General features: G+C 38.9%; 1 protein-coding gene across 9 annotated transcripts in view; it reads left to right on the top strand.

Annotated features, from left to right (window-relative positions):
* Positions 1-27,444, top strand: part of br (broad-complex core protein) — a 677,309-nt gene that overhangs the window by 18,374 nt on the left and 631,491 nt on the right. For 6 of the 9 annotated variants that reach the window (XM_068226391.1, XM_068226393.1, XM_068226392.1 and 3 more), the window contains exon 2: positions 3,104-3,305. In XM_068226391.1, the coding sequence (XP_068082492.1) occupies positions 3,104-3,305 (202 nt within the window). Of the gene's footprint in view, positions 1-2,028; positions 2,315-2,427; positions 2,972-3,103; positions 3,306-3,365; positions 3,404-27,444 lie in introns of those variants that run through there. The other 3 variants (XM_067142021.2, XM_067142022.2, XM_068226394.1) reach the window with 3 other exon arrangements.

The raw sequence follows: 27,444 nt of genomic DNA, 5'->3' as shown, positions 1-27,444 counted from the left end.
TTCAGTTACATTAATTACCAACAGATTTCATGTTGATGGACGAGTCATCATTTACTTGTCCTTTTGCGGATTTTTTTTTCAAGATCATGCCAACGTCTAGACAAAAATAGTCCAGTTTTAATGGTGGCTTGTTCATAAAAAAAAGTAACATTCTTATGAGCATACACGTTGTACTGCACAATACATATGCCTTGGGGACCACCAAGTTTCATTGTGTACAGGTATTTAATAATATAAATCCATCGTCACAGCAAGCCATGTTATGCAGGGGATTCCTTTTCGCTCAAAAGTATTGCATAAATTTGTTTTATAATTCATGTTTCATTTGTATGGTGTCGCTTTTAAAAATCCCAGATTTGCCCAGATCTGCACTGAACGTGTGTTACTCTCATTTACGTGGATAGTGGCAATTTATTGCTTAATGCTTTGGTATGTCCTTTTTTATGATTGGATCTTCGATAATGTAGATAACTGACGTTTGCAGAGAAAGAAAGGTGCCAAATTATTTTTGTCATGCCTGTACATCCAGTTTTAAGGACGTTGCATGGGAGTTCAGTGGGGGGAGAGGGGTAGTGCAATAGACTTAGGCTTGGTTAAGGTTCCTCTGAATTTGCGACACTCAATAAAAAGTTGTTCCACGAGTTTTAAAACTGATTCAACTTTTGCTGCTGCCTTGAAACAAAAGAGCAGCAACTTGCCTTAAAAATATCGAATGAAGACAGCAATTTTAGTTCTTGACTCTCTTTCTTAAAAGATTGTTCATTTATGATAGTTTATTGAAACCACAGACTTTCACGCTTTGATCTGCGGACTGTCTTAAAGGTGAGTTGCTACCTCGTGTGTACTGTATGTCGCAGGTGAAGTTACGGAAGGTCATCCACTTAAAAAAAAAGAAAGGAAAGGTCTGTATTACATAAAACGTGTTATGAACCTTACACAGACTGTCAGACTATTTCACCAGCTTGACTCATAACATTGTTGTTGCAACAATGAAGTAGCTATTTTCACTTCCGTAATGCTAAAGAATATTGGCGTGATTAAAAATTACATGTTTAAAACGGTACGGTTTTTCTATTGCTAATCTCAAGTCTTCATTTTCGAAGTTGGTCTATGTTTTATACTGAGTAGGCCTATAGAGTTTCATTGTTAGAACTAAACAAATGCTCTGTCAATCATATTGTAGTAATTGGAGTGATTTTCTTGTACGGTATGTAAACCAATGAAAGAAAGTTAAAAATAACTTCTCTCACGCGGTCACCTCATTGTACGGAGATACATCGTAGCACCGTATTTGAATATTCTCTCCACTGACCATAAATATATCCGAACGAAACATTAAAGAAGTATACCGTCATGAAGCTTATTGCTCGTAAGTGAACATAATTTTATGTTATCGATATAATGAAACCAACAGAGCTCGCATGTACTATGCTGCTGCAGAAATCCGCCACCCTTGTTAAGTCTAATTTTATTGCGTTATCGATTTCAGAGTCAACATGAAGCGCACACACACACACACACACACACACACACACACACGCACACACACAGAGAGGTTTGATTTTCATAAATGTATTTTTTTCTGCTATGTGAAACGAATTAATTCTGTTCATGCGCAGTTTTGTGACCGCGGATGAACGTAATGATTTTTTGGGGATGGATTAAATAGGGTGGGGGTGGGCTGCTCATTAGCGCATGAATATACAATTTTCATATTAATGCTTTTTTCTTATATTTTTCGCAAGTTTTTTTATCAGAACTCATTGCGTTTCTCGTATTGTACAGTAGTATTATTAGATATATGTATTATTGAATGCACAGTTAAAAAAGTGCACGTTGCTTTTTTTGCTGTACTTGTTATTGAAATTATTGTGTAGTTTTCGTATCCTTCCGCATTTTCATTTGCGCCTTGTAGGATACGCACTATTTTTAGTACCGAGTTATTGCGACAGATGTCTCACGTGCCGATAAAGAAATATTCGACGTACGTTTTTTCGGGTTGTTTTTTTTTGCAGTCTAAGGCTTGCGGTGTGATCATTTTGAGGCTGATGATGTATATTTTGTTGAAAATAATGCGAAGTTCTGTGCGATGAGATACGTTGTAGTGTATTTTTTAGGTATATTGTTCGTGTAAGTTGTTCGTATTTCGCGCTAGTCATAGAGCCGCCCGCAATCCCCAATTTTTGGGACGCCGCTGTGTACGCGTTTACGCTTGGCCGAGGAGGCCGGCGGAGAAAGAATGCTCAGTAATATTTCATTGTTACTTGTAAATTTTCCCACTTGTCCACAATAATCGTCTTCTTTGTTGAGAAAGGTAAATTACTGGTTGTGATTGTTACGATTTACTATACGCTCAGGGTTGAATTGTATTTTTTGTTAGTGTTTTATGTATGACATTAGACAATGTCAATGTCAGTTACTAGAAAAATAGGCGAGAATAGGAAGTGCTGTAATTTCATTTAGTGTGTTCTAAGATGTGTCGAGTGACTCGTTTCGGTGAAGTGGCGTGTATTTATGTGTGTGTTGACGTGATCATTAGTAATTAGCACCAGAGTGCAAATGTTAAGTTCAATGATAGATGATGTGAACCCATTGCAATATTTTTTAAGGACGCCATTTTCCACCATTTTTGTTTGGATCATTCAAGGCTAAAAAATACGGTTATGTGTCCTCAATTTATTTAATATGTGGAGCCAGACATTTGAATGGGTGCTTCTAAATGGGGTGATTTTCTACTGTGGTGTGAGCAGAAGTGTTGCAGTCTCTTTTCTTTTTTACTTTTTGCGTAAATATTGTTCTTTGGTTAGCTCTGACAGCTTTCCAAGCATCAGAAGCACGATCTTGAGTACGTTCTGTGGTTTACTGTGTGAAACACTCTGCAATATGTTTTCTAACCCTATTTCCATTTCGGTCTTTTACAAAGTCGTTAGGGCGATTTCATATGTGAAGGATCTTCAAATACATTTGTGATGTGTGTGTTGGTCACGTTTATTTCATTGCTATTAACCTTAGCTTGCTTATTGATTCAGTTCGCTAACATAACCCCCTTAACTGTATATTTGAAATGTCGAATTTAAAGTAAGATCCTTTTTTATGTTGACAGTTCAAGGCACGTAATGATGGCAGACACGCAACATTTCTGTCTACGCTGGAACAACTACCAAAGTAGTATAACATCTGCGTTTGAGAATTTACGAGATGATGAAGATTTCGTGGATGTCACTCTTGCTTGTGATGGGAAAAGCTTGAAAGCTCATCGCGTAGTGTTGTCTGCGTGCAGCCCCTACTTCCGAGAACTACTAAAGGTTAGAATAAGTTATTTTTAAGATGGTAATGTGCTTGTAGTGATTCTTCAGAGGGAAGTGGGGTAGGGTACTGAATGACATGTTCAATGTGATGGATGGTAATGTATGCAACATGTAATACACTCCTTTCGATGGTAATGTATGCAACTTGTAATACACTGCATTTTCATCTTGCTGTTTGTTATGATGACATTTCTTTCCTCTTGGCAAAAAAAAAAAAAAAAAAAAAAAAGTCATGCTTGTTATATTTCTGAGAGATTATTCTCATTTGCATTCAGGCAGATCTGAATAGGTACAGGTACAGATTCCTGTGAGCTTCAAAAAATTTGCTTAAAACAGTTGATTTTAAGGAAATTAGGTATATGCTGATTATATAATACCTGGCACGTGTGCCCTAAAAGACATCTAACCTCATTGTTGAGCAAATCAAGAACAAGACTTCTTGTTTTAATTTTTTCCCTTATGCCATAAATCATCTGACTAAGCAATGATTTAAACTGAATTCAGCAGCAGTACAGTACACTGCCCATCACATTTTAAATACATTTGTGTCAACGCTGTAACACTAACTGAAACCAGATAAACGTACCTAACATAACCGTATATGCTGGAATGTTTTGATCTGAAAAGATTCTACTATATTCCACTAAATCTATTGATTTGAGCCTATCATATTCATGAACTCTGAATGTTTTGGTGTTTTGATCCTGGGAGATTTAATTTCAATAATGAATGCCTAATCAACTATATTGAACAGCATACCAACCCTCCTGTCTGTGTTATTGAACAAAGGGGATATCTAGTTTGATATCAGCTAGCTCACAGTGCCTTTTCAGTGCTAGGTTTTTTACATCAAAAGATTTCATATGGTTGAGTGTTGTTCATGCTTGTGTTTTTTTGTGGAGACAGCTCTGTGGTATTGTGCAGGAAAGGTCACAGACTTAGTAGTCACATTGGTCACATTCTGCTCTAACTCCTGTTGTATGGTGGAAATCTCAACTTCTAGTTTACATTACTGTGGGCTGTAGGTGTTTTAATGTGTTTGGTTGTTGAATACTTGCTGGGGCTCCTTAATTTTTAAATTAATGGTGTGAGGTAGTGTTCTCATCATATTGTAACTTTGTCTGAAAACCAGATATTTCACCATTCTTATAAAAATATTCAGTATTTGACAAATCGTGATAATTAAAATATACCAACATTTTGAACCCAGTGGAGTAAATGACCTCACTATCACTGTCTTAAAGGATAGGGCCTCCAGATTTCTATTAATAGTATCATAATCTGTGGCTTCAACTTGTGCTTTTTGTCCTTCAAATTCTATTCCTCTTGCTGACTCAATTGATTTTGTGGAGTTGAAATAGGAAGAGAAAGAGGTATTTACGTTTACAGAAACATTTTTTATTAAGGAAGCATGAGGGACCATCCTGAAATTCATGCAAGAAAGAGCTACAAAAAAAGGGGGAGGATATTGTTCCATTCGTCTGTTAAGAATTTCCTTCTGGCTGAAATTTAGATCCTGTATTCTATCTTCCAGTTTAAAGATGCGTCCTCAACAGCTTTAATGTCAAAAATATTACTGTGGATATTTAAGTAAACTTTAAAAAAAAATTGTTTACATACATATCATGGCTAGTTAAATTTGAAACTGGTAATTTTATAAGAGCTATAAGGTCTATTATAATGTTACAACCTATATTTTCCTATTTTAAGTTAAAAAGACTAAAAACCACCTATTTTGTACAATAAAACACTAAATTCTAGTTTTTTAGAAGATATTTGTAGTGTCATTCAAAATGTTTGAAATGCGTGCAAAAACCAATAATGGCAAGGCCTTGAACAGGTTGAACTGTAATGGGATAGCCAAATTGGCAACACTGTGGACATTGTACTGTCAAATGTGTGTTTCTCCTCACGAGGGGAGGTAATATCCATGGTTTTACCAAAGTAGTTTAAACTTTAGGAGGTTGTATTGCGACGAAAGTAAATAGATGTGTGTCTGTGTCCATTTCTTAAAATGAGAGGATCACCCTTTAACAACCTGTGTATCTGTTGGCGATTTGCATACGAGTACCTTTAGCACCACTGGTCTATATTTCAGCATCTCAGACATCCATGCGGTGTTGATTGCTACATTCCAGTTCAACATGTGTCAAAAGTGAGGTATGCCTCTGTCACATCTACTGATGCAGAACTCTTGTTCTCAGTTTAGTAGACTGATTTTGATAGACAACCACTGCACTTTTTCTCTAGAAAACGTAAAGGGACAGGTGTAGTAATTTATTACAAAGGCAGCTATGATGTGAATATTTGAAGCAATTCGATGCTTCAGTTTTTGTGGAGTTGAAAATAAATTTAAGTGTATAGACTACATATGTTTGGGAGAGTTTATTTTATTTTTTTTAAACACGTTTGGACACTCGAGTGCTATTTGCTATACTCTGCAACTATTTTTAGGCTATAGGTCTAATGTTGGTTTATTTCCCTTTGCCAATAAATTGGCTAATTTGTAAACATGCTAGTTTTTTTTATGTCTATAGTGTTTTCCTATTCTGTACTTTTTGAGCCTATTTTATGTTTTGAAAAGCCTAAATGAGATGGTGAAAGAGCTTATTCTAGGCAACTAAAAGACATTTCTAGGACCTAAAAATCTGCATTCTACTGATTATGATCACAAAAGTTGGAGTGTTTCCTGTAATATATGGCCATTCTGTTTTATTTTGAATTCCAGCCAATGAGAGTGGAATTTTAAAAATGAAAATTCATGTCTGGTTCGGAATCTACGTGAAACTGGAGGTCCCGTGGTTGATCACTCTCTAGACATTCACGTAAAACCACAAGCTTACTTGTTTGCTCTTTGTTTTTTAATATTATTTATTGTACGCGCACTTTTTAGTGATAGATTTTTGTACTGGGTTGAGGAGTAAGGAGGGAGCACTGCTGGTTCCGGTAATACTGCCAACTGAATGGAAATTAAATCTGACTTGAATCGATAATGTGATCAATCGATATGAATTTTCTAAACCTTTATTACAACAACTGTGTCACACACACAATATATAATACTATATAACATTTCTCGATGCAAAACTTGTTCCTAGCATGAATTCTATAGTTTGGCTTTGCTGTGTAAACAACAGTACGAGTACGTAAAGTGTACGCCAGATGTCGCACAGCGATCATAAGCGATTCTTAGTTTGTGTTTCAAAGGTTGCGAATATGAATCTCGAAGATAACCGAAGTCGGCCGATTCAGCACTAGGGTGTAAATCTATCGCTAAAAAGTGCACAGATAATAGTATTGGACAGGGCCCGTTTTATAGAAGTTCAGATGTATACAGGTGTTATTTACAAATGACAATATTAGACTGACCTTTCTGATAAGATTTGTAATTTAAGATTTTATGTAAATTCATTACAGTAAATGGGGGACAACATTTTTGATAATTTTTTCAACTAAGCCATGAATGTCTGTTACTATTTCTTATCTAATTACAGTATCAAATTCTGAAAAGTTTTGAAGGCCAAATAAATTCAAAACTCTCTTTGTAAGCTACACTTGTGCTTTTTACTAAAGTCAAAATTACATATTTAGGATTACAGTACATCAGTACCGGTATATTCTTAGTTTGAATTACTCATTCACAGAGCTCAGTAATTTTTGTTTCTTGTGTCCCTCCGAATGTTCAGAGTAGCAATGTCTCGCCATCTTTTCGTTAGAACATCAGCCGGCTCCAACTCCATTGTTCAATAAATCTCAGGGCAACCTAGACTACCAACAACACATGTTCATACTATAGTTTCTGTGCTGTTTTAAAATATAACATATTACTGTACAGTATGAAGAGGGCCACAGCTGGTACAAGGGTCACTTGTAATTTTCTCATTCAAAAAATAAAGCAAGGCTTGAAATAATGTAGTAGGTTATTGAAAGATACAACAGGTCTTGCTTTCACCCTCATGATTATTCCTGTGGAGTACCTACAGTACATACTTTTTGGATTTGCAATTTCAGATAACCTGAATTCGGATAACCAGGGTTTTACTGTACTAAAAAAATATATATATATTTCAGAGCAGAAGTCTGAACATTTGCTTATTTTCACCTCTAGCAGTTTCTCAGAAAATAATTTAGAAAAAGGAGTTGTAAACCTATGTTGAAACTAGCAATAATTGCATCCATAACGTAGGATATGGTAGCTTCCTGCTTGTTTGGCTCAGGTTCTGTTCCTGGCTCAGCTGTAAATTTAGGATTGGAATGAAGTTTGCTGGCAAGATGTAGTGTTTACAGTGCGCTATGTCTTCTGGTATGGGCTAGAATAAAATTACTTTCATTGACCTGTCTGTCTTATACTTGGCTTTGACAATATGAAAGTGGCTGCGGTATGAGTGATGCTAGTAATGCCATTCCTTATGCAGCCAGTGCCTACTATTAATGGTGTGAAAATGTCGCTCATAGGGTCGGTTGGTGCCCGCATTTCAGTGGGCTTGGCAGACTGATGTGCAGTAGCAACTTCTGGCTCAGTGAAGAAAGCAATGGGAAACTTCTTCACTCCTCATTTCCCTAGTACGCCTCTTCAGTGACACCTAGGCCATCTATGACAGCTAATGGTGAACCTGTTGAGGATCCAACCTGCCTTTGGGCTGAATACTCAACATACACAAATTGTAGATACAATTTAGGGATTGTGAATGGAGGAACGGCATAGCCCCACATTCATGTATGTGCCTCCATCCCCACTTAAAGTTACAATTTTTTTTAAAAAAAGTACAATTATAGGCCTAGTCTAGAGTGCTTATATACATTTATCGTATTTACATAGACGTATTACTTACATAATATACACTAGACTGTTCAACATTAAAGTAATTCGACTCTCTCTCTCTCTCTCTCTCTCTCTCTCTCACTCACTCACTCACACACACACACACACAACTTGAATCCCCACATATACTTCAGCTAGGCTGGCTCATTCATACCTAACTGCATACAGTCTCACTCATGATCACAAATTTTCATCCATCCTCCCACACATACTGAACATTCACATAGTAGAAAATTGTGTTATGAACAGAAGGTTTCTTTATATATACATTATAGTTTTACCTCTTTATACAATTTTTTAGCAGGTAGCCTAGATTTGCAGGCTCTTTAAAAAATCTTGTTTCAGGACAAAATTCTTGTTTGCATAGGCCTGATTGTAGTTGAATGTATGTTAAACATGCATTATTATTTTCTTATGAAGGTCCTTGGTGGTCAAAGAGTGATTAGTGATAAAAATGAAATGGGCATTGAAAGTTACAGGTTGGTGAATTGTAACTTATTTGTCAAATATCCTTTTTGCCAGATTCGTTTCATATCAGAAGTTAATTTATTTAAGAAATTTAATTTTCCCATAAAACAATTTTTCATGGTAGAACTTCAGTAATTGGAATCGAGGACGATGATCATCTGTGGCTAACTGAGGTCACCAGGTAATGCTGCTAACTGTTGGTGTAAACTCAGGTTGTGAGGTGAGGATAATTTTTCACCATTAGTTTCTGCAGAGCATAGGGGGTCAGACTTGGTTTAGATGTGTATATATTAATTCATCACTATTGGTTTTATTTTCAGCATAAGGAGTTAGTTTGTTTAGATGTGTGTATGAATTTATCACCATTGATTTAGGATTTTTTATTGTGCTTTATTTGATAATGCCCGGCCCAGAAAGCCAAGAATAACGGCCGAGAGGATTCGTCGTGCTGACCACACGATACCTCGTAATTTGCAGGCCTTCGGGCTGAGCAGCGGTCGCTTGGTAGGCCAAGGCCCTTCAAGGGCTGTAGTGCCATGGGGTTTGGTTTTGTTTTGTTTTTATTTGATAATGACATTATGTAGATAACTGTCTTTATTGAATGTTGGGAGTGGTTCTTTATTGAATAGTTTCAGCCAATAGCAGTGTTCCTTCACCTGGCTGCTTTGGAAAATGTCCTTTGTTTTGTAATGTTTTACTATAAAAGTAACGACACTATTTTTAGAGTGGATTGGTGGGTCCCATAATGAACACCCCCCCCCCCCTTTCTCTCTCACTCCTAAATGTAATAATTTATCTCTTGTACTGTTATTGAATTTGTAACTTTTCATTGTGGTAGTTAGGCTACAGGGTTCTAGTTGTGTGGTTCCAACTGTGCAGTACCCAGAATTTTGGCTTAGTGCACAGTATTTGTAACCTACACTTCAGGAAAAGCATAATTACACATTAAAGCTGAGTGTGTTAGTGCAACCTCCCTCCTCTGTGAATCCACTTGGGGACCTACTAGCTTCCTGAATTTAAAAAATTGCAGTCAGGATACTAAAAAGGCTAGATCATATTGTGTCAGTTTCTTTTTGGCAGTGTCAGCACATATTATGAACTATAAATTAAGATGAAGAAATTTTATATACTAATATTGAATAATTATTACTACTATATTTCCATACTGAATATTCTGAAATTATATAACAATTGGAAACACTGAATACATCCTGCTAGGTTCTATTTATTTAATATATTATTGAAACACATCTGAGGCATAAATGGATCAAAATATTAAAAAGAGCTGTCTTATCACTCGATTACTAATTAGTTTACTCTTCCCCTTTTTATTTATCCTTTTGTTTTTCATATGGTGGGATTCTGTGGAAAACACCCCATAGTATACTGTGTAGCCCTTGTCAGGATTACTGATGAGAGAGTTACAGCTATTACAGGTAGGCTACATGAAAAGAGTGGTTTAAATATGATGCAACACTGATGATGTAATATTACATTTTGGTATTTAAAAGTCGGCCCCATGGTGGAGGGGTAGTGTGACTGCCTTGTACCTGGAGGCCCCGGGTTCAGTTCCCGGCCAGGTTAGGGACTTTTACCTGGATCTCAGGGCTGGTTCAAGGTCCACTCAGCCAAGGTGATTACAGTTGAGGATCTATCTGATGGTGAGCTGGGGACCCTGGTATAGAAAGCCTAGAGTAATGGCCGAAAGAATTCGCTGTGCTGACCACAAGACACCTGATAATCTGCAGGCCTTCAGGCTGAGCATCTGTCGCTTAGTAGGTTATGGCTCTTCTGGGCTATTGCGCCCTGGGGTTTGGTTTTTGATTTTGCTTTTTAAAAATATATGCCGTGAGAAATAGAGGTTGTGCAGGGACTTTCTTTTTACAATATTGTTTTACATCGCGCTGATACTGATAGGTCTTGTGGCGACAATAGGATAGGAAAGCCCTAGGAAGGAGAGGGAAGTGAACTTTGCCATAATTTAGTTACAGCCCTAGCATTTGCTTGGTGTGAAAATAGGAAACCATGGAAACCATCTTCAGGGCTTTTAACAGCGGGTTTGGACCCACGACCTTCCGAATGCATACTGATAGCTACGTGACCCAAACTGCGCAGTCACTTACTCAGTGCAGGGAAAATTTCCAGATATTTTTTTCGAATGTATTGTTCATAATGAAATGATTAAACTAAATAATAGCCTTGCCTTGCTGTGACTGTCGGAAGAATGGAAGCTTCATAACTTTAAAAAATGGCTAAAATTATGCCCTAATCACAATGAAAATTCTTGAAATTGATTAATAAGAATGTATTCTTGCAGCAGTTTTTATATAGGACATATTTTATATAATGAATACATCAGTTTGTAAACTTGTTTCTTGTTACAAAGCACATTTGTATTTCAGAGGTGTCTTGGAAATGTACGGAAATTCAAGGGAATTTTGGATACAGTAGGGATGTCATATCTGAAGACATCCCTAATAATTGTCAAAAATGGCATTGAGTTGATGAGATTAATATCCTTATTCCAGCAGATCAGAACATACCAGCCAGGCAGTATTTTGCAATATACTGAGCAAGTTGTCCGTGTGGTTGCGGTTGCGCACCTGTGAGATTTCATTCGGGAAATAGTGGGTTTGAACCCCACTGTCGGCAGCCCTGAAGATGATTTTCCTGGTTTCCCCATTTTCACGCCAGGCAGATGCTGGGGCTGTAACTTAAGGCCATGGCTGGTTCCTTCCCACTCCTAGCCCTATCCTATCATCACTGTAAGACCTATCTGTGTCTGTGTGATGTAAAGCAAATTGTACAAAAAAATGTACTTGGCATTATTTCATTATTCTCAAACATGTCTGTGAAAATAGGTTTTGTTACACATTTATCTCAGTCAGTGTCTTGACTTTTAACAAAATATTTTAACAAAATATATTAACAAAATATATTTTTACTGTTTTAAGGGGCCCAAACATCAAGTTCATTAGCATTTATCAATATAGTTCAACCCAGTTTTCTCCATGCTAGAATCCAAGAAGTGGAACTGAGATAAAATGATTCGCAAGAGTATGGAAGGGTGTATACTGTGGTTAGGGTCGCGCAGCTGTGAGCTTGCAGTCGGGAGATTGTGGGTTTGAGCCCCACTGTTGGCAGCCCTGGAAATTGGTTTTCTGTGGTTTCCCATTTTCTAAAATGGCAAATGCTGGGGCTGTTCCTTAATTAAGGCCACGGCTGCTTCCTTCCCCTCCTAGCGCTGTCCTGTCCCATCGTTGCCATAAGACCTATCTGTGTCGGTGCAACTTATGCAAGAGCAAATTATGGAAGAGTGATGTTCCTAATAGTTAGGGACTTGAATAAATCGCATTTGTGATAAATGCAAATTTTTTAAATCTTGTACTGAATCCAAGCCTACGGTAATTCTAATGTGGAATAAAATTATTTTTATGCATAAATAGAAGTTCGACAAAATGTGAATTGTGACCCAAAATGCAAAATTAGTGTGAATATGCTACTTTGGTGCGAATTTTGTGAAAATGTGCTATTTTACTGGCAAAAACGGCATATTTAGGCAAAATCTCAAAATATGATGCATAAATCTTTTGACCGTTCCGATCGATGAAGAAAAGTCGCCGATCGATTGCTGCTTACTGACTTTAATCGATATTTACAATAGGAATAGCAAGGGGAATATGATCTGTATCGATTATTATCGAAATGTAAATCGAGTGTCACGGAAATAACGAGATAGACGTAGCGTTGTTTTCCTGTTGTTCTAAATTGAAACTAGTGAAGAGTAGAAAGTCGAGCGATCGTTTAGGTTATGGGCCTCACGACAAAAACTGCGCACGAAAGGGCTCAGCAATATGCATAGATGGTTTGTATGCCACAGATTCAGTGACAGTGTTTTGCAAGTATTGTAATTGCTGAGTTGGGTGGGAAAAAGATATCATTGTGAAACATGTTAAATCTGAAAAACACGTGGGTAAGCGACGCGATAACGAAAGTTCAACCCCTGTAGCTGGGTACGTCTCAAAGAAAGCAATCTTCTGTGCTTACATAGTTAGATAGTTGTAAACGAAGAAAAATTTCCACAGATAACTTAGAGCTGCCATGTGTGAGAACTCTATGTGAAGTATATTTACCGGGTAAGTTTCAAATTCATTGATCGGGTACGGTTTAGGTATTACGACATCGAAACCATGCGCAAAATTGAAGGATACCGAATTTGAGTGCGATTTACATATCGGACTATCTTACCCGTACCCAATTGATCCAATAATTTTAAATTATTTTGTAATAATTTGAGGTCTTTCTTCCTTTCTAGAAGTTGCATTTGACCATGAGAAAAGAACAGCAGAGGCTCTAGTGGGGAAGAACATCAACATACTCTGTGGTGAAACTACAGATAGAATGGTCGATTGTGTTTTTATCATCATATTCCAAGTCTCAGCCGGATCGAAAAGAGAGCTGCACGTTGTTTCTGTGAAATATCTTGATGCTGTTTTAGAAGCTCTGTGCAGTTATAGTGTACTATATGGTGCAGTTAAAGTGTTTGTTAGTGACAGTGCCCCGTACATGACCTGGTGTTATGAAACATTAAGTGTGGTCATAGGGGATCATTTAATGCATGTGCAGTACTGGGCACATAAGATCAGCCTGGTTGGCAATAATTGAGTCGCATTGATGACAGATTTAAATTGTGGTTGCGATGGTAAAGTCTGCATTTTTGAACACAAGGAAATGAAAATATAATTCACAATTCTTAACATCGAAGTATGGTGCTTCGAAGGAAGCAAAGCACCTGTTATAACCCGATGGAATAGCTGGTTTCAGGCTGTCTTCTATTTGAGTGCTTACTTTACTGATGTTACATTTTTCACGATGTCTGAAATGAAAAGACATCAACAACTGTGGTATTAAGTACCTGACTGATCTGAGTGACCGAGAAATGAATAGGCTTCACTCCCACATGGTTTTTGTCACAGATCATGCAGCTGGATTGGTTGACCTCCTTACTGAACTTGAAGTGTCTCTGTATCCTACCTCTCATCTCCTTTACCCCTAATTGCATAACCTTGATGCCAGTTTTACTTTCATTTGTGAGGGGAATTTTTCTGTGGCAACTAATGATGCTTTGATTAAGCTCACTCCTCTACAGCAGGCTGCATGTAAAGACACATTTTTCAAAGCTGCTCATTATTCACAGTGCAAGCTAGCCACATTGAAAGCTAAAGACCCCAACCATAAGCATTTTGTGTCAATTTCTTAAGCTTTGTATCCAAAAAATATAATTTTGAATAACGCTGATAAATTAGATGAGCTTGAGAAATTGTTTGGAGTAACAGATCTCTCACGAAATGATATCTGGTCTGGTTACAGTTCTCTGAAACATGCAATTCAATCCCAGATGAAAGAAAGTGAAAAATGTGATGTCATGCTTGCATTAACTGTAGTTCAGACAGAGTTCAGCATATTTGCTAAATACTGTCGAGTTGTTGTGGATCCCAATGAGCAATGTAGATAGCGAGTGCGTGTTGTCTCATTACAACACAGTGGTTACAGACAGACGGTGCAATTTGAAAAAAGCAATGCCGAAGTACTGACAATGCTTTTGTTTGAACAATTAATTTGTATTGTGTGTGAACCAAGGACAATAATTGCACTTCATAAACTTGGAATCGTTAAAATTAATAATACCATGCGATTATTTTAACTTTGTATATAGATGCTAATTTTGGAAAAAATAGATGCTAATTTTGAAACTAATAGAAGCTAATTTTTCAGGTCCCTACTAATAGTTAACATATTCAGAGTGACCACTATGGTACAACTTCAGTACCGGTTTTGTACCATCAACTCGCATGGCATGTAGAAGATAGAAGTGTTCATTGGCACTGTTCAGCACCCACAAACCTGCCCAAAGAAGTAACTTTAATTTTATGGTAAATTATCATAAAACTACCAACATTTTCTAAAGTAGGCAGGTGAAGAAACACTGCTATTGGAAGACAACGAATTCAGCATGGTGTCACTCCCAGAATTTAACACATTTATTTCATTACCAACTGTGAAACAATAAAAAAGTCACAAACAATATTTATGAATGACTGTAAGTTATGAATAGGGAAAGGATTTTAAGGTGGAAAGCATGGTCAGAAAGGGGCGGGGGAGTTTCTGAAAATAAATACTAAAAAAGATGTTGATGAAATTATATTACAACGGATTAAACCAGTCACATAAACTTCCCTTATCCCATTTACTGGTTCTAATTATTAATATGGGGCCGATAACCTAACTGTTACCGAGCTCGATAGCCGCAGTCGCTTAAGTGCGGCCAGTATCCAGTATTCGGGAGATAGTAGGTTCGAACCCCACTGTCGGCAGCCCTGAAGATGGTTTTCCGTGGTTTCTCATTTTCACACCAGGCAAATGCTGGGGCTGTACCTTAATTAAGGCCACGGCAGCTTCCTTCCCAGTCCTAGCCCTTTACTGTCCCATCGTCGCCATAAGACCTATCTGTGTCGGTGCGACGTAAAGCCAATAGCAAAAAAAACCTACTTGTTAGGCCCCTTTAAACAACAAACATCATTATCAATAATCAAGAAACTTGTTGTATTGGATTACACACATTATTTCAATGTTTTTGACAGTACGTCGCTGGCGCTTTGAACTCGGTAGATCCTTACATATAGAGAAACTCCGCTTAACATGTACAGAAACCAGTGGAGCATATCTTGTCACCACTTGTAAAGAGAATTCAGTCAATGTTGTAAAGGTTTTCACATCTGGATTGTTCTTCAAACATAATTTGAATTTGTCTTTAGCAAATCCATCAAGGTTCTCCGTAACACTCATCTACTTCTTCCAAACTCTGAAGCACTTCAAGCAAATACTTGTAGCCCTGCACTGCAAAAAGCTCCAACAATTGGTAGTTGTTGTTGAGCAATTCTTGGGCCTGCTTGATGGCTGCTGCGTCCATTGAGTCTAGGACGCATATGACGTGTTTAATCTTATCAATGTTTTCGCCCAACAGACTTGCCTCTTTTCCAAGTACCCCACCTAGTGGTGACAGGAAACTGTGGAAGGTGGAGCCCAGTCACTTCTTGGTACAAAACTTGATGATTGGGAGCCTGTACAAGAATCATCTTCAGAGCAGCAATGGAGTCATTCACCCTGCTATAATTCTCCCAGATATTTTCACAAACACGGTGTAGTCCATGTGCAATACATGTCACATGGCTGCGGTTGGGATATCTGCCCTTTAGTTGTTGGAAAGCCAAAAGCATGTAGCATGCTTGATCAGTCACCACAAGCCTGACATTTTTGTATTGTATGCTTCCTGGCCACAGGTTCATACAAGGGGGTAAACAAAAGAAAAAAAAAAAAAAAAGGAATTATATTTTAAAAGCTATATATTTTCAATTTCTTTTTTACAAAACTACCTTATTCCCCTTCAAAATACTCTCCATTACAACTAATACATTTGTCCCACCGGTGCTTCCACTGTTCGAAACATTTTTTGTAGAAATGGCTGAATGCTCCTCCGTCATTTTTTTCTTGACCTCTTCATCGTTGTCAAATAATGCCCCTTTTCATGCATGGAAATAAGGAAAAGTCGCACGGAACCAGGTCAGGTGTGGGTTAGCGGAACCACGCCATTTTTAGACAAAAACTGTCTAACAGAGAAGGCTGTGTGTGCAGGTGCGTTGTCGTGGTGGAGAAACCAGTCTCCTGTCTGCCAAAAATCAGGTCTTTTATGACGAACACTGTTGTGTAATCTTAAAACTTCCCAGTAAAAGGTTTGCACGTTGTTCACTTAAACTGCCATCATAAAAAACTAAACAAGAACAAAACAGCGCTAGCAAAAACAGTTGCTTCATATGCACAGAAAAACCAGGTCAACGACACTGAACTGGCAATGAATTGCGCTATACATGGCTAGCAGCAGAAATGCATACTGCACAAGCTTCACCCACGGCAATGTTATTCTGGTAATTTTTGGGTACCCCCTCGTACATGAATGATAACCTTATTGTGGAGGCATTTGTCTTCTTCAGCTGGTACCTTTTAAAAAGCACCGGTTTCACCCATTCACTAGATAATGGAAATTGCCAACGTATTCAAAATATATCTTTGCAGGTTATTAGTAGTTTCATCTAAAATGAATTCCACTTCTCATGTTTGCTGACCGCCTCTTTTGTTTTCTTTTCTTTAATTTTATTTTCTCGAATATGTTCTCATAAATAGGCTGTATGCAATTTTTCTCAGAGTGCTCTCATCTGGTATTGACCTTTGCATGTACTTCTCAGAGAATGTTTTGAATACAGGATTGTTTACATTGTGAACTGGAACTGCTGACTGGATTAATGCCATGGCAAGACCCGTACTGAACTCGTGCAATGATCGCTGCTTTTCGAACACTGAAGCAAAGGCTTGTCTCAGAGTAATTTGAAGTTTCGACTTGCAATGTTCAATGTTCTTTACGTGTATGGGGTACTGGATGTGCTGGTTTATTGTGTTTGTGGATGCTTGTCATCGGTTGTATTATTTACTTTGCAGTTGGCTCATTGAAGAATGATTCCATCAGTTTTGATAAATTGCATCTTTAATTCTTCTGAAAGTGCACACAACTTCTTCTTTAACCTTTGGCATAATTTTCTGTTGTGAAAAATATGTTCTGGTTCTGCCTGGTGAAACCCTAACATGGCCAAGAAGAGAGTAAACAGTCAAAGGGTGGAACCGTTAAATTCATGCCAGTACAAACTTAACTTAGTTTAAACTGTTGCAGCATCATTGTTTGAATGTTAATTTGATTTCATAGTGGCAGGTTTGCCATTCTTGCTGGGATATGAATTACTGGTGGTTTCCATAAATTATATTTTAATATTTTTTAATTGACTGGTGTTAACTTCTGATTAAACATAATTTTAAAAATCTCTTCAAGAAGATAAAGATTCTATCTGAAAAGTCTGTTCCAAGAAGATAAAAACGATTCTGTCTAGTCTTTTTTAAATGCAGATAAACATGGGAGAAAAGGTTCTGAGTGTTTATTTTGCCTCATTTCATGTCCCCAAATACATATATTGACTTGTCTATGAAAATAGCTATATTTTTGGAAATGTGCTGCACCTTAAATTCGCTTCACTGGTTCTGAAGTACACTGACTGACAGAGCAAATGCAACACCAAGGAGGAGTGGTCAGAACTTTATGCCAATTGCAGGGTAGACTGACGTCACTGAGGTATGCTCATGATGTGAAATGCGCCGCTGTGCTGCGCACGTAGCGAACGGTAAATGGGACACGGCGTTGGCGAATGGCCCACTTCGTACCGTGATTTCTCAGCTGACAGTCATTGTAGAACGTGTTGTCGTGTGCCACAGGACACGTGTATAGCTAAGAATGCCAGGCCGCCATCAACGGAGGCATTTCCAGCAGACAGACGACTTTACGAGGGATATGGTGATCGGGCTGAGAAGGGCAGGTTGGTCGCTTCGTCAAATCGCAGCCGATACCCATAAGGATGTGTCTACGGTGCAGCGCCTGTGGCAAAGATGGTTGGCGCAGGGACATGTGGCATGTGCGAGGGGTCCAGGCGCAGCCCGAGTGACGTCAGCACGCGAGGATCGGCGCATCCGCCGCCAAGCGGTGGCAACCCCGCACGCCACGTCAACCGCCATTCTTCAGCATGTGCAAGACACCCTGGCTGTTCCAATATCGACCAGAACAATTTCCCGTCGATTGGTTGAAGGAGGCCTGCACTCCCGGCGTCCGCTCAGAAGACTACCATTGACTCCACAGCATAGACGTGCACGCCTGGCATGGTGCCGGGCTAGAGCGACTTGGATGAGGGAATGGCGGAACGTCGTGTTCTCCGATGAGTCACGCTTCTGTTCTGTCAGTGATAGTCACCGCAGACGAGTGTGGCGTCGGCGTGGAGAAAGGTCAAATCCGGCAGTAACTGTGGAGCGCCCTACCGCTAGACAACGCGGCATCATGGTTTGGGGCGCTATTGCGTATGATTCCACGTCACCTCTAGTGCGTATTCAAGGCACGTTAAATGCCCACCGCTATGTGCAGCATGTGCTGCGGCCGGTGGCACTCCCGTACCTTCAGGGGCTGCCCAATGCTCTGTTTCAGCAGGATAATGCCCGCCCACACACTGCTCGCATCTCCCAACAAGCTCTACGAGGTGTACAGATGCTTCCGTGGCCAGCGTACTCTCCGGATCTCTCACCAATCGAACACGTGTGGGATCTCATTGGACGCCGTTTGCAAACTCTGCCCCAGCCTCGTACGGACGACCAACTGTGGCAAATGGTTGACAGAGAATGGAGAACCATCCCTCAGGACACCATCCGCACTCTTATTGACTCTGTACCTCGACGTGTTTCTGCGTGCATTGCCGCTCGCGGTGGTCCTACATCCTACTGAGTCGATGCCGTGCGCATTGTGTAACCTGCATATCGGTTTGAAATAAACATCAATTATTCGTCCGTGCCGTCTCTGTTTTTTCCCCAACTTTCATCCCTTTCGAACCACTCCTTCTTGGTGTTGCATTTGCTCTGTCAGTCAGTGTATGATATGAGACTAACTGTCATGAAACAGTGACCCTGCTGTGATGCGCTACATCTCCTTCGAGAGACACTTTGCTAAGCATCTCTGATGTGTTAGACCCATGTTTTTTTGTTACTAGCCAGGACATGCATAGACTAATAAAGAAAAAAGTGATTCACTAACGGTTGGTAGCAGTGTCTGAGTGAGTAAAGGCCACCACACACAGAAAGCTAAGCTAAGCTACGCTATACTATGCTACGCTAAGCAATGCCGAGTTGTGGTGTGCTATGACACGAATAAAAAGCTAAGCTAAACTATGCTAGGCAGCACTTTTATTGTCTCGCTGTTGTAAATCAATTACTCTCTCTGCACTACTGCTCAGTGGCATGATTTTTTGCGAAGGAGTTCGACTGGCTGAGATTGTGTAGGTGTGGGGGCGGACGGAACAGATGATAAATCAGATATTTGTGATAGGGAGTGTTGATCATCACATTCCGGACTCGCACAGTCATCTCTTAAAATCGATATGTTTCCTGCCTGTCAGTGTTTGAATGTGTGCTGTAAGGAAAATTAAGCTATTAATACACATCCAAACGTATATTAAGAAATGAAGAAATGACGTGGAGATCTGTTTATGGAGAATGAACATATTGAACGGTCCTAGTCCTTGTGCTTCAGACGCAATTATCCATGTTGTTCATTTTATTAGTGAAATGTTTATAATGTCTTAGCTGCAAAACATAACAAATCGAGACCTTCTTGTTCTCTTATAACCTTGAATGAATTACATTCGTTTTAAATGATAAATTACTCAACATATAAATTCACTTATAATTTCATCAATTTTTAATATTTTAAAAATATTTTAAATATTAGTCATACTACGTGCATTAAAATGACAGCTCACCTTCTTGTAGAAATATAAGGTAGAAGGAATTCCATTTGTTTTTGGAATATCCACTCCTTCATTTTTTTCCCTTCCTGTCCACTTTTACTCTTTTTGTCTCGTTAGTGCTTCCCTAAAACAGTCTCTGTCTTTTTCATAAGTTTTAAAGTTCTTTACCTAAAACAATATATGCTATTATTTTACTTTTCACTTTCTTAGTAACTGTTGATATATTTAAGAATATGGCATTCAGTTGCAGAACAGGCGCTTCAGCTGTATCTGCTAAATTGAAAAAAATGTGCGTCAAGCCATGCATTCTTCTCAAACAATTAGCAACTGTCAAAATTGTGATTATATAGCTAATTAATAAATTGCAGTCTACTTACAACAATTTAAAGTACTGAACTTATTTCCTGCCAACAGTTTTCCTTTCTTGTCAAATCTCTGTAGTAATTTGATGACAACATAAAGGCAGGGATATCTTTTCACCTCCTTAATTAGTCTTTCTTCTTTTGGCCCGTTATCCATTGTATTAAAATCTTGAAGTACTATACCAGAAGAGACTCACACAACACGACTAAACACATACGACAGCCCACCAGACCAACTGCTCAGAAATGAAAAGCGCATGCGCCAGGCCAGCTACAGCCAAGAAAATCGCCTGCCTAGCGATCTGTCTAGCTTAGCTTAGCTTGGCATAGTATAGCTTAGCATAGCGGCCTGTGTGTGTCATCGTACTTAAATGCATTGGGAGCGATATTTTTCACACCGCGTAGCTTAGCATAGCTTAGCTTAGCCTAGCTTTCTGTGTGTGGTGGCCTTAAGGCACGAACAATAAGAGATCATCGTCTGTGTAGTGCAGCACACTCTCACAATGCCATCTGATGCGGCAATATGAAGTTCTACTCAACCTCATAGAAAGAAGTAGCATATACTTCCAACTGACCATATTCTTCCAACATCATGATGCTTGGGGAATTATTTCAACAGTAGCCTAGATGAGTACCTTGTCTTTTTGGCAGGAAATTAGGTTGAATTGATTGTGTGTGGGTATGCACAGTTCTGCAGATACTACTTAGAATTGCCAGATAGATATCTACAGTCAGAATTGAAATTTATATAATTTTGCATCTGCAAAAACTGCTAAATATTTCACCTTAGAACTTCGGCCAGTAAGGCTTTGTCATCAAAAGTTTGATATTGAGCATGTAACCCCGGAGAATTTTTGTTTTTAATGAGATATATATACACTGAAGGTCGGTATTTCTCCAACATTATCACATGTGTCGATGTAGTATACCTTCTTCCATGTAAGGTTCTTTCCCAGAAATGTTTTTTATCCAGAATAAATAATCGGAATACCAGATAATTGGTGACATTGGCGTATTCTAAATAGCCCAGGATGTAAAACTACAGCCTCCATCCTTTATCTTTCATTGTAAGCTGATGCATCACTGTTACTTTGTATAGAATGTGGTGGTGGACTGAATGGAATATTTGTTGAAGGGATCAGTGAGAGATTTCTAACATAGATGAGACCCTATCTTGCAAAAGAGCTACTCTGAAACCATTTTGACATGCTGCAGGTGAATGAACCCTAGTGGTGCAAGGTCTCTTTTACTCCAACACTGTACAGTTGATATTGAATTTAGCATGCAGGGAGCTTGTTGCATATCAAAATGTACATAAAATAGTCTACAAGTCTCTAGCACACTTAACCTGTATAGCTTTAGGCCTCATATTGTACTCAGTAGTCAAATGACTGCATTTTGTCATCTCACACACACAAGAGTTTACTCATTCACTCCCACATAATCTGAGGTGTTATACTAACTTGCATTTTCTCTTAGGTATTCTAGAAATATTATTTCAGTGAGGTAATTAGACATAACATTTCCTGCACCTCCTTGTAGATCAAACTTTTGGACTTTGTTATATTGCCCATTGTCAGAAGAATATTGTGATATTAATAAACTTGATCATTGATTTTTTTCTGTGGTAAGATTATTTCATACTGACATTGGAAATTGTTAAGAACACAATAAATACCAAGTCTATCGTATGAACCAATATTTGAAAGTGGTCGTTTTAAATTGCTTTGGCTTATGAAAAATTTATATTTTATAGTATGTCTTCTTACACAGCAGACTGTGAACCTTTTCATAACTACCATGACAAATTTTTAATGATTAATTGCAACCAGTGGCCATTATTAATAATGCAGAAATACAGTAATATAGTTATGTGGTTATCCCCGTATACAGAACTTTGTGAGAGTGTGTCCTCCCTTTTCACATCTTAACACATGGTATCTATTGCTTGTCACACCACAGAGCTTGCACACACAGCCTGGTCCAGGGTTGTGGAATTCTTTCAGTCTGCATATCCTGCAAAGCCTTTCAACGCAGATATCTGGCACACTGTTGTCGCATCAATCAATCTACTGCCAAAGGGATATTGCATGTGTAGCATTGTTATTGTTGTAATCCAAATTTGAGTCATAGATGTCAAAGAAAACTTTTGTACTGTCAACATTTTTTGTGAAATGCCTTGTGTTAGAACAAAACTTTCTGGACTATTTTTTTTTCTGCTTTGGAAGGCTGGCAATTACGCTATGTCCCAAATTTCTTCTTTCTTAGCTCATTCCTCTAAGCTGAGGGATTTCTTTCAGAGTGCAATGAAAGTGAACTTGTTAAAACGTTTTTCCAGGCTGCACGGACCATACATTCCTACTAACATTTCTTGTCCTTTAGTCCTGTGTATTCTGCTGGGTAATGAAGCACTAGACTGGTACCATTGGATTGATGTTTCGTGGCATGTAAAGGACAGTTTGAGAGGCTGCGTAAATGGGATATAATTTAATTCTTCTAGTTGTAGCTGTTGCATGCGGGGCATTTATGAACGTAGTCCAGATGTGTTAATAGCCTTCAGTGTAATTCAGATTTTCTCTTCACTTAGTTTCAGAAACATAACTTTTGTGGGACTGATTTCTTCATGTGAGCTCATACTTACATTGATCATATTTTCCCTTTGCTTTTCATAAAATGAAATTCCTTCCCCATTTAACTGTATATTCCTTTATTGCTGTACAGGTGTATTTTGAAGCATTCATGATTATGACGTTGATTAACCCCTCAAGCGTGACATTGTAAAACTACATGCTGCACCCACAGCATGCTTTATTTCTAGTCTACTCCCACTGCTGAGCGTGGTGTCTAATGAATTTTGCTATAATTTTCAAACAGGTGGACGAAAAATTATCAAAGGAACACACAGTAACAATAACATATTACACTATAATACAGGGTCTTTATTTATGATTGGCAGAGACTTTTTCGCTCGACCTTGGCCGCCAGTGACAGTTCACTTGACGGCTACTGCACGTGCGTATGTACGGCAAAATATGGTGCTCAAAATCATTATCATGCATTTTACTCACCATGTTTACAGTTTATGCTAAAACACCATTATTGTGCATTTTACTCTCCATTTTTACAGTTTATGCTGAAAATGTTCCCCATGCACTGCCAAAATAATCGGCATCTCCTAATGAAGTTTTTGGGTACTCTACCATGTTCTTCAGCACTGATGGATGCAATTGCAATTCTTATATTGTCTTTTAAGTTCATCTAGTGTGTGAGGGTTGTTCCCATAAACTACATTCTTTAACATTCCCCACAAATAAAAATCACATGCCGTTAAATCTGGGCTACGATGGGGCCACAGATTTTTACTTATGATCCTCGTACCAAACACGCTTCAGTAAGGAGATGACCTTTACGTCTATTTTTATTATTTACTGAACCTGTATGTTTGAATCTCTTGGCCAGTTGTTTTATTGTCCGATTGATAGGAATGGGTCTCCCTGGAAATTTCGCTTGAAACTTTTGTCTTGTCCTAGCGCATGATTTTCTGCACTTAATGTAAGTATTGTGCAGATACACACATTCACGTAACAAATGTTTCACATACATTACAGCACTATACACAATCACAATAAAACACTATACAATACGACATACAGTACGCAGTAGCTTCATTGAACACCCTACTGTCTCGGAGCTCAGCTCTCAGCAACTGCAGAAGTGTCGGAAACCGTGCGCGCCAGCGGCCGGTAGCGACCTATCATTGGCGGCCAAATTCGAGCTATAAAGTCCCTGCCAAGCATAAATAAAGACCCTGCATAAACATATGCTAACCTGGTTATCCCTGGACAACTGGACATCAATACTGACACTTTGTGTGATAGATTTCAAAGCACGGGTCCACACAAAGGTCTGGTTGTCCTGGGCAATTTTTGCAGTGGTAGGCTACTTGTGTCCTTTCTCTGTCCCTTCTTTGTGCACACTACACATTTCTACCTCCCAATGGATTTGTATGTAGTTCCGTGGTTTTGAGCCGGAAAATGATGTCCCGTAAGTCGCTTCGCGTCCGAGTCCACACCAGATGGTCTGCCTGATTTTTTTCACAAGATTCCTGCCAAAGTGTTTGGCAATCATTTCATCTACCAATGTTATTCTGAATTGCAAGTGTGTACCCTTGAATCCTGCTTTACGATACATAATGTAGGCATTTAGTATTGATACATTGACCAGGTGTTTGAAAAGTTTTTTGTACCAAACTTTAGTTTGCTTCTTTTCCAAAAGGAATACCCCTAAAATTTGATCACGAATTACATCGTATCACTATCTTCGCTGGACATTATCGCGAACTCATCCTCTAAATCCCTGTCACACACTGAATTACTTTCACTACCAATATTAACCAGTAAATTAATTATTTCCGCATCACAAATCACGCCGCTTAGACCTACCATGTTTACAAACAAACTCGCGGTCCTTTAGCATGAAACACGTGTACAGAGCTATGCGACATCTCTCGGGAATAATTATTAGCTCTGAGTGTAGTTAAAAGCTGCCTCTTCTTGCCATCTTACGATGAAGCAGATAACTGTTACAAAATCCACTTAGCGGGCGTTTCAAATGTCACGGCGTACCATTGCGCTGTACACGCTGTGACCGTAGCAAACCAGTGGGCGCACCATTGCGCCGCACACACTAGGGGGGTGGGGTAATATTCCTTCAATACTTCCTTTGAACACTGTGAAGTTGCTCCTTTTTATTGCATGTTTGTCCATGAATTCTCCAAGATGTAGATACCTGTCTATATATTTGTTTTGCATGTGATTTCATAGTTGCCAGAATTCAGTTGTTCTTGGTGCTTGCTTTTCTTACATAGTCTGTACTTCCTACAGTTTTCAGTTAAAATAAAGCAAATTCAGCTCAACGGCTTCCTCTTGGTCATGATTCCATCTACTTGTTCCAAAATTGTTGGCACACGGTTCTCTTGAAGTGCAGTATATTAACTTTGTAAAGCTTTGCCGTAAAAATTAAATGGTGTATGGCTTTTAGTGCCGGGAGTGTCTGAGGACAAGTTCGGCTCGCCAGATGCAGGTCTTTTGATTTGACACCTGTAGGTGACCTGCGCGTCGTGATGAGGATGAAACGATGATGAAGACGACACATACACACAGCCCCCGTGCCAGCGGAATTAACCAATTATGGTTAAAATTCCTGACCCTGCTGGGAATCGAACCCAGGACCCTTACGACCAAAGGCCAGCACGCTAACCCTTTAGCCATGGAGCCGGACAGCTTTTGCCGTAATGTCACGGCACTGGAATGTGCATGGAGCAAGCTAGGCTAGGAGAAAAGAAGAATAAGAAGAGTGGGGGTTGGGGGTACATATGAATGTTGACGGAGAGGGTGAGGCAGCAAACTCCGCATTCTATAGTGGTTACCAACTGGACAGCTTCTTACAGACAGAACTGACACTACTCTATGGGGAGGATTGTGATGGACGAGTCCATTCCGTAGACCGAACCTAAGTCTGTGCACAAGTGTCATGATTTCTTGGCTCAGTTCTACTTATTTGATCCCGTCTCCTCTTTCCCACTACCAACATTGAACAAGGAAATCGAGGGAAAAGAAATGTCGACATTTTGCGTTCTTGTTCAGTAGAGAGTTATTTCTATTTGGCGAGACGCTTTGTACAAGCTGATTTTATTATTTCCAAATTTTCAATCCTGCGAGCAGGGAAAAATATTTAAAAATGGATTTATGGATGATTGATTTAAAGTAGGGGTGAATCCTAGCATGATTTAATGAAGTGCTTTTGTTCCTGTTGCCTGTGTGCTATTAAGAATATATACTGGAGATCAGAAGACAAGGGCTGGTTGAAGGGTTAAAATGATTGATTTGTTTCATTTCACCCAGTAGGAAGGGAATATGTGACAGAAAGAAGAAAAATCTTTGTCACGTGATGTCTTTCTGCTCCCCAGAGGAAGGCAACTATAAACCTTCTGCTTACCTAATTTGTTCGAACACCACTATCGGCAGCCCTGAAGGTGATTTTCCGTGGTTTTCCCATTTTCACACTAAACAAATGTTGGGGCTGCACCTTAATTAAGGCCACAGCTGCTTCTTTCCCACCCCTAGCCCTTTCCTATCTCATCTTTGCCATAAAATCTAAAGCAGAATTAAATTGCTTGCCTAATTTGTTCTTGGCTTACACTGTCGTTAAGGTGTATTCTTAAATTGGAGCTGCTGGAATGAAAGCCCCCCCAAGTATGCCAAGTATGTATGAAAACATATTTTAACTGGAGAGATATGCAGTAAAGATTTCTTTAATTGGACAATAGAAGACTAGAAGAATGTCTTTTTCTACGAGAATAGTCTCTATGAAATGGTTTGGGTACATTTCACATGTACGTTGAATGGAGCCAGCAACTTGCTGGCCATTTGTCTCTGACTTAACACCCTATGAAGACATGCTTTGGGAGTGTTTCAGAGCACCTCAAAAACCTGAGATACTTTGTATCTTTTGATAGTATGGTAATCAACTATTACATCTCAATGATGAGGACTCACTTGTATTAATGTTAAGCAATAATGTCCTTTATTAATTGTCATTGATCTAGAGATCGTAAACCTATTAATAGGCCTCTCTTATGTTACCACCCTTGCGGAGTCTTATGTTATCCTAGATTTCAAATTGAATGTACCGTAGTACATTTTGGCTACCGTATTAGGCATGTTATCTGTTACTAGCTCGTGCCCGTGCTTCACTATGGAATTCTAGGTAAAATACTATACATATGGGTGAGATTTTATTACATTGCATTGCTTTGAACGTTTCCTGAGAAACACCACGGGGAGATCGCAGTGCGTAGTTGTGCATGTAATGTCTGGGTTGGGGAGTTTTCGTTAAAATGACACTCCCTTTTCCTACTTAGTCACATTCGAGTTGGGGAGTTTTCATTATAATGACAGGCCCCCATTTCCTGCTGCTAGTCACAATTGAGTTGGGGAGTTTTAATTATAATGGCCAGCTCCCTTGCCTACAACCAGTCACAG

This window comes from Anabrus simplex, chromosome 2, assembly GCF_040414725.1.
Source record: "Anabrus simplex isolate iqAnaSimp1 chromosome 2, ASM4041472v1, whole genome shotgun sequence".
Classification (NCBI taxonomy): Eukaryota; Metazoa; Arthropoda; class Insecta; order Orthoptera; family Tettigoniidae; genus Anabrus; species Anabrus simplex.
The sequence above is the reverse complement of the archived record's forward strand: the minus strand, read 5'-3'. Positions and strand labels throughout refer to the sequence as shown.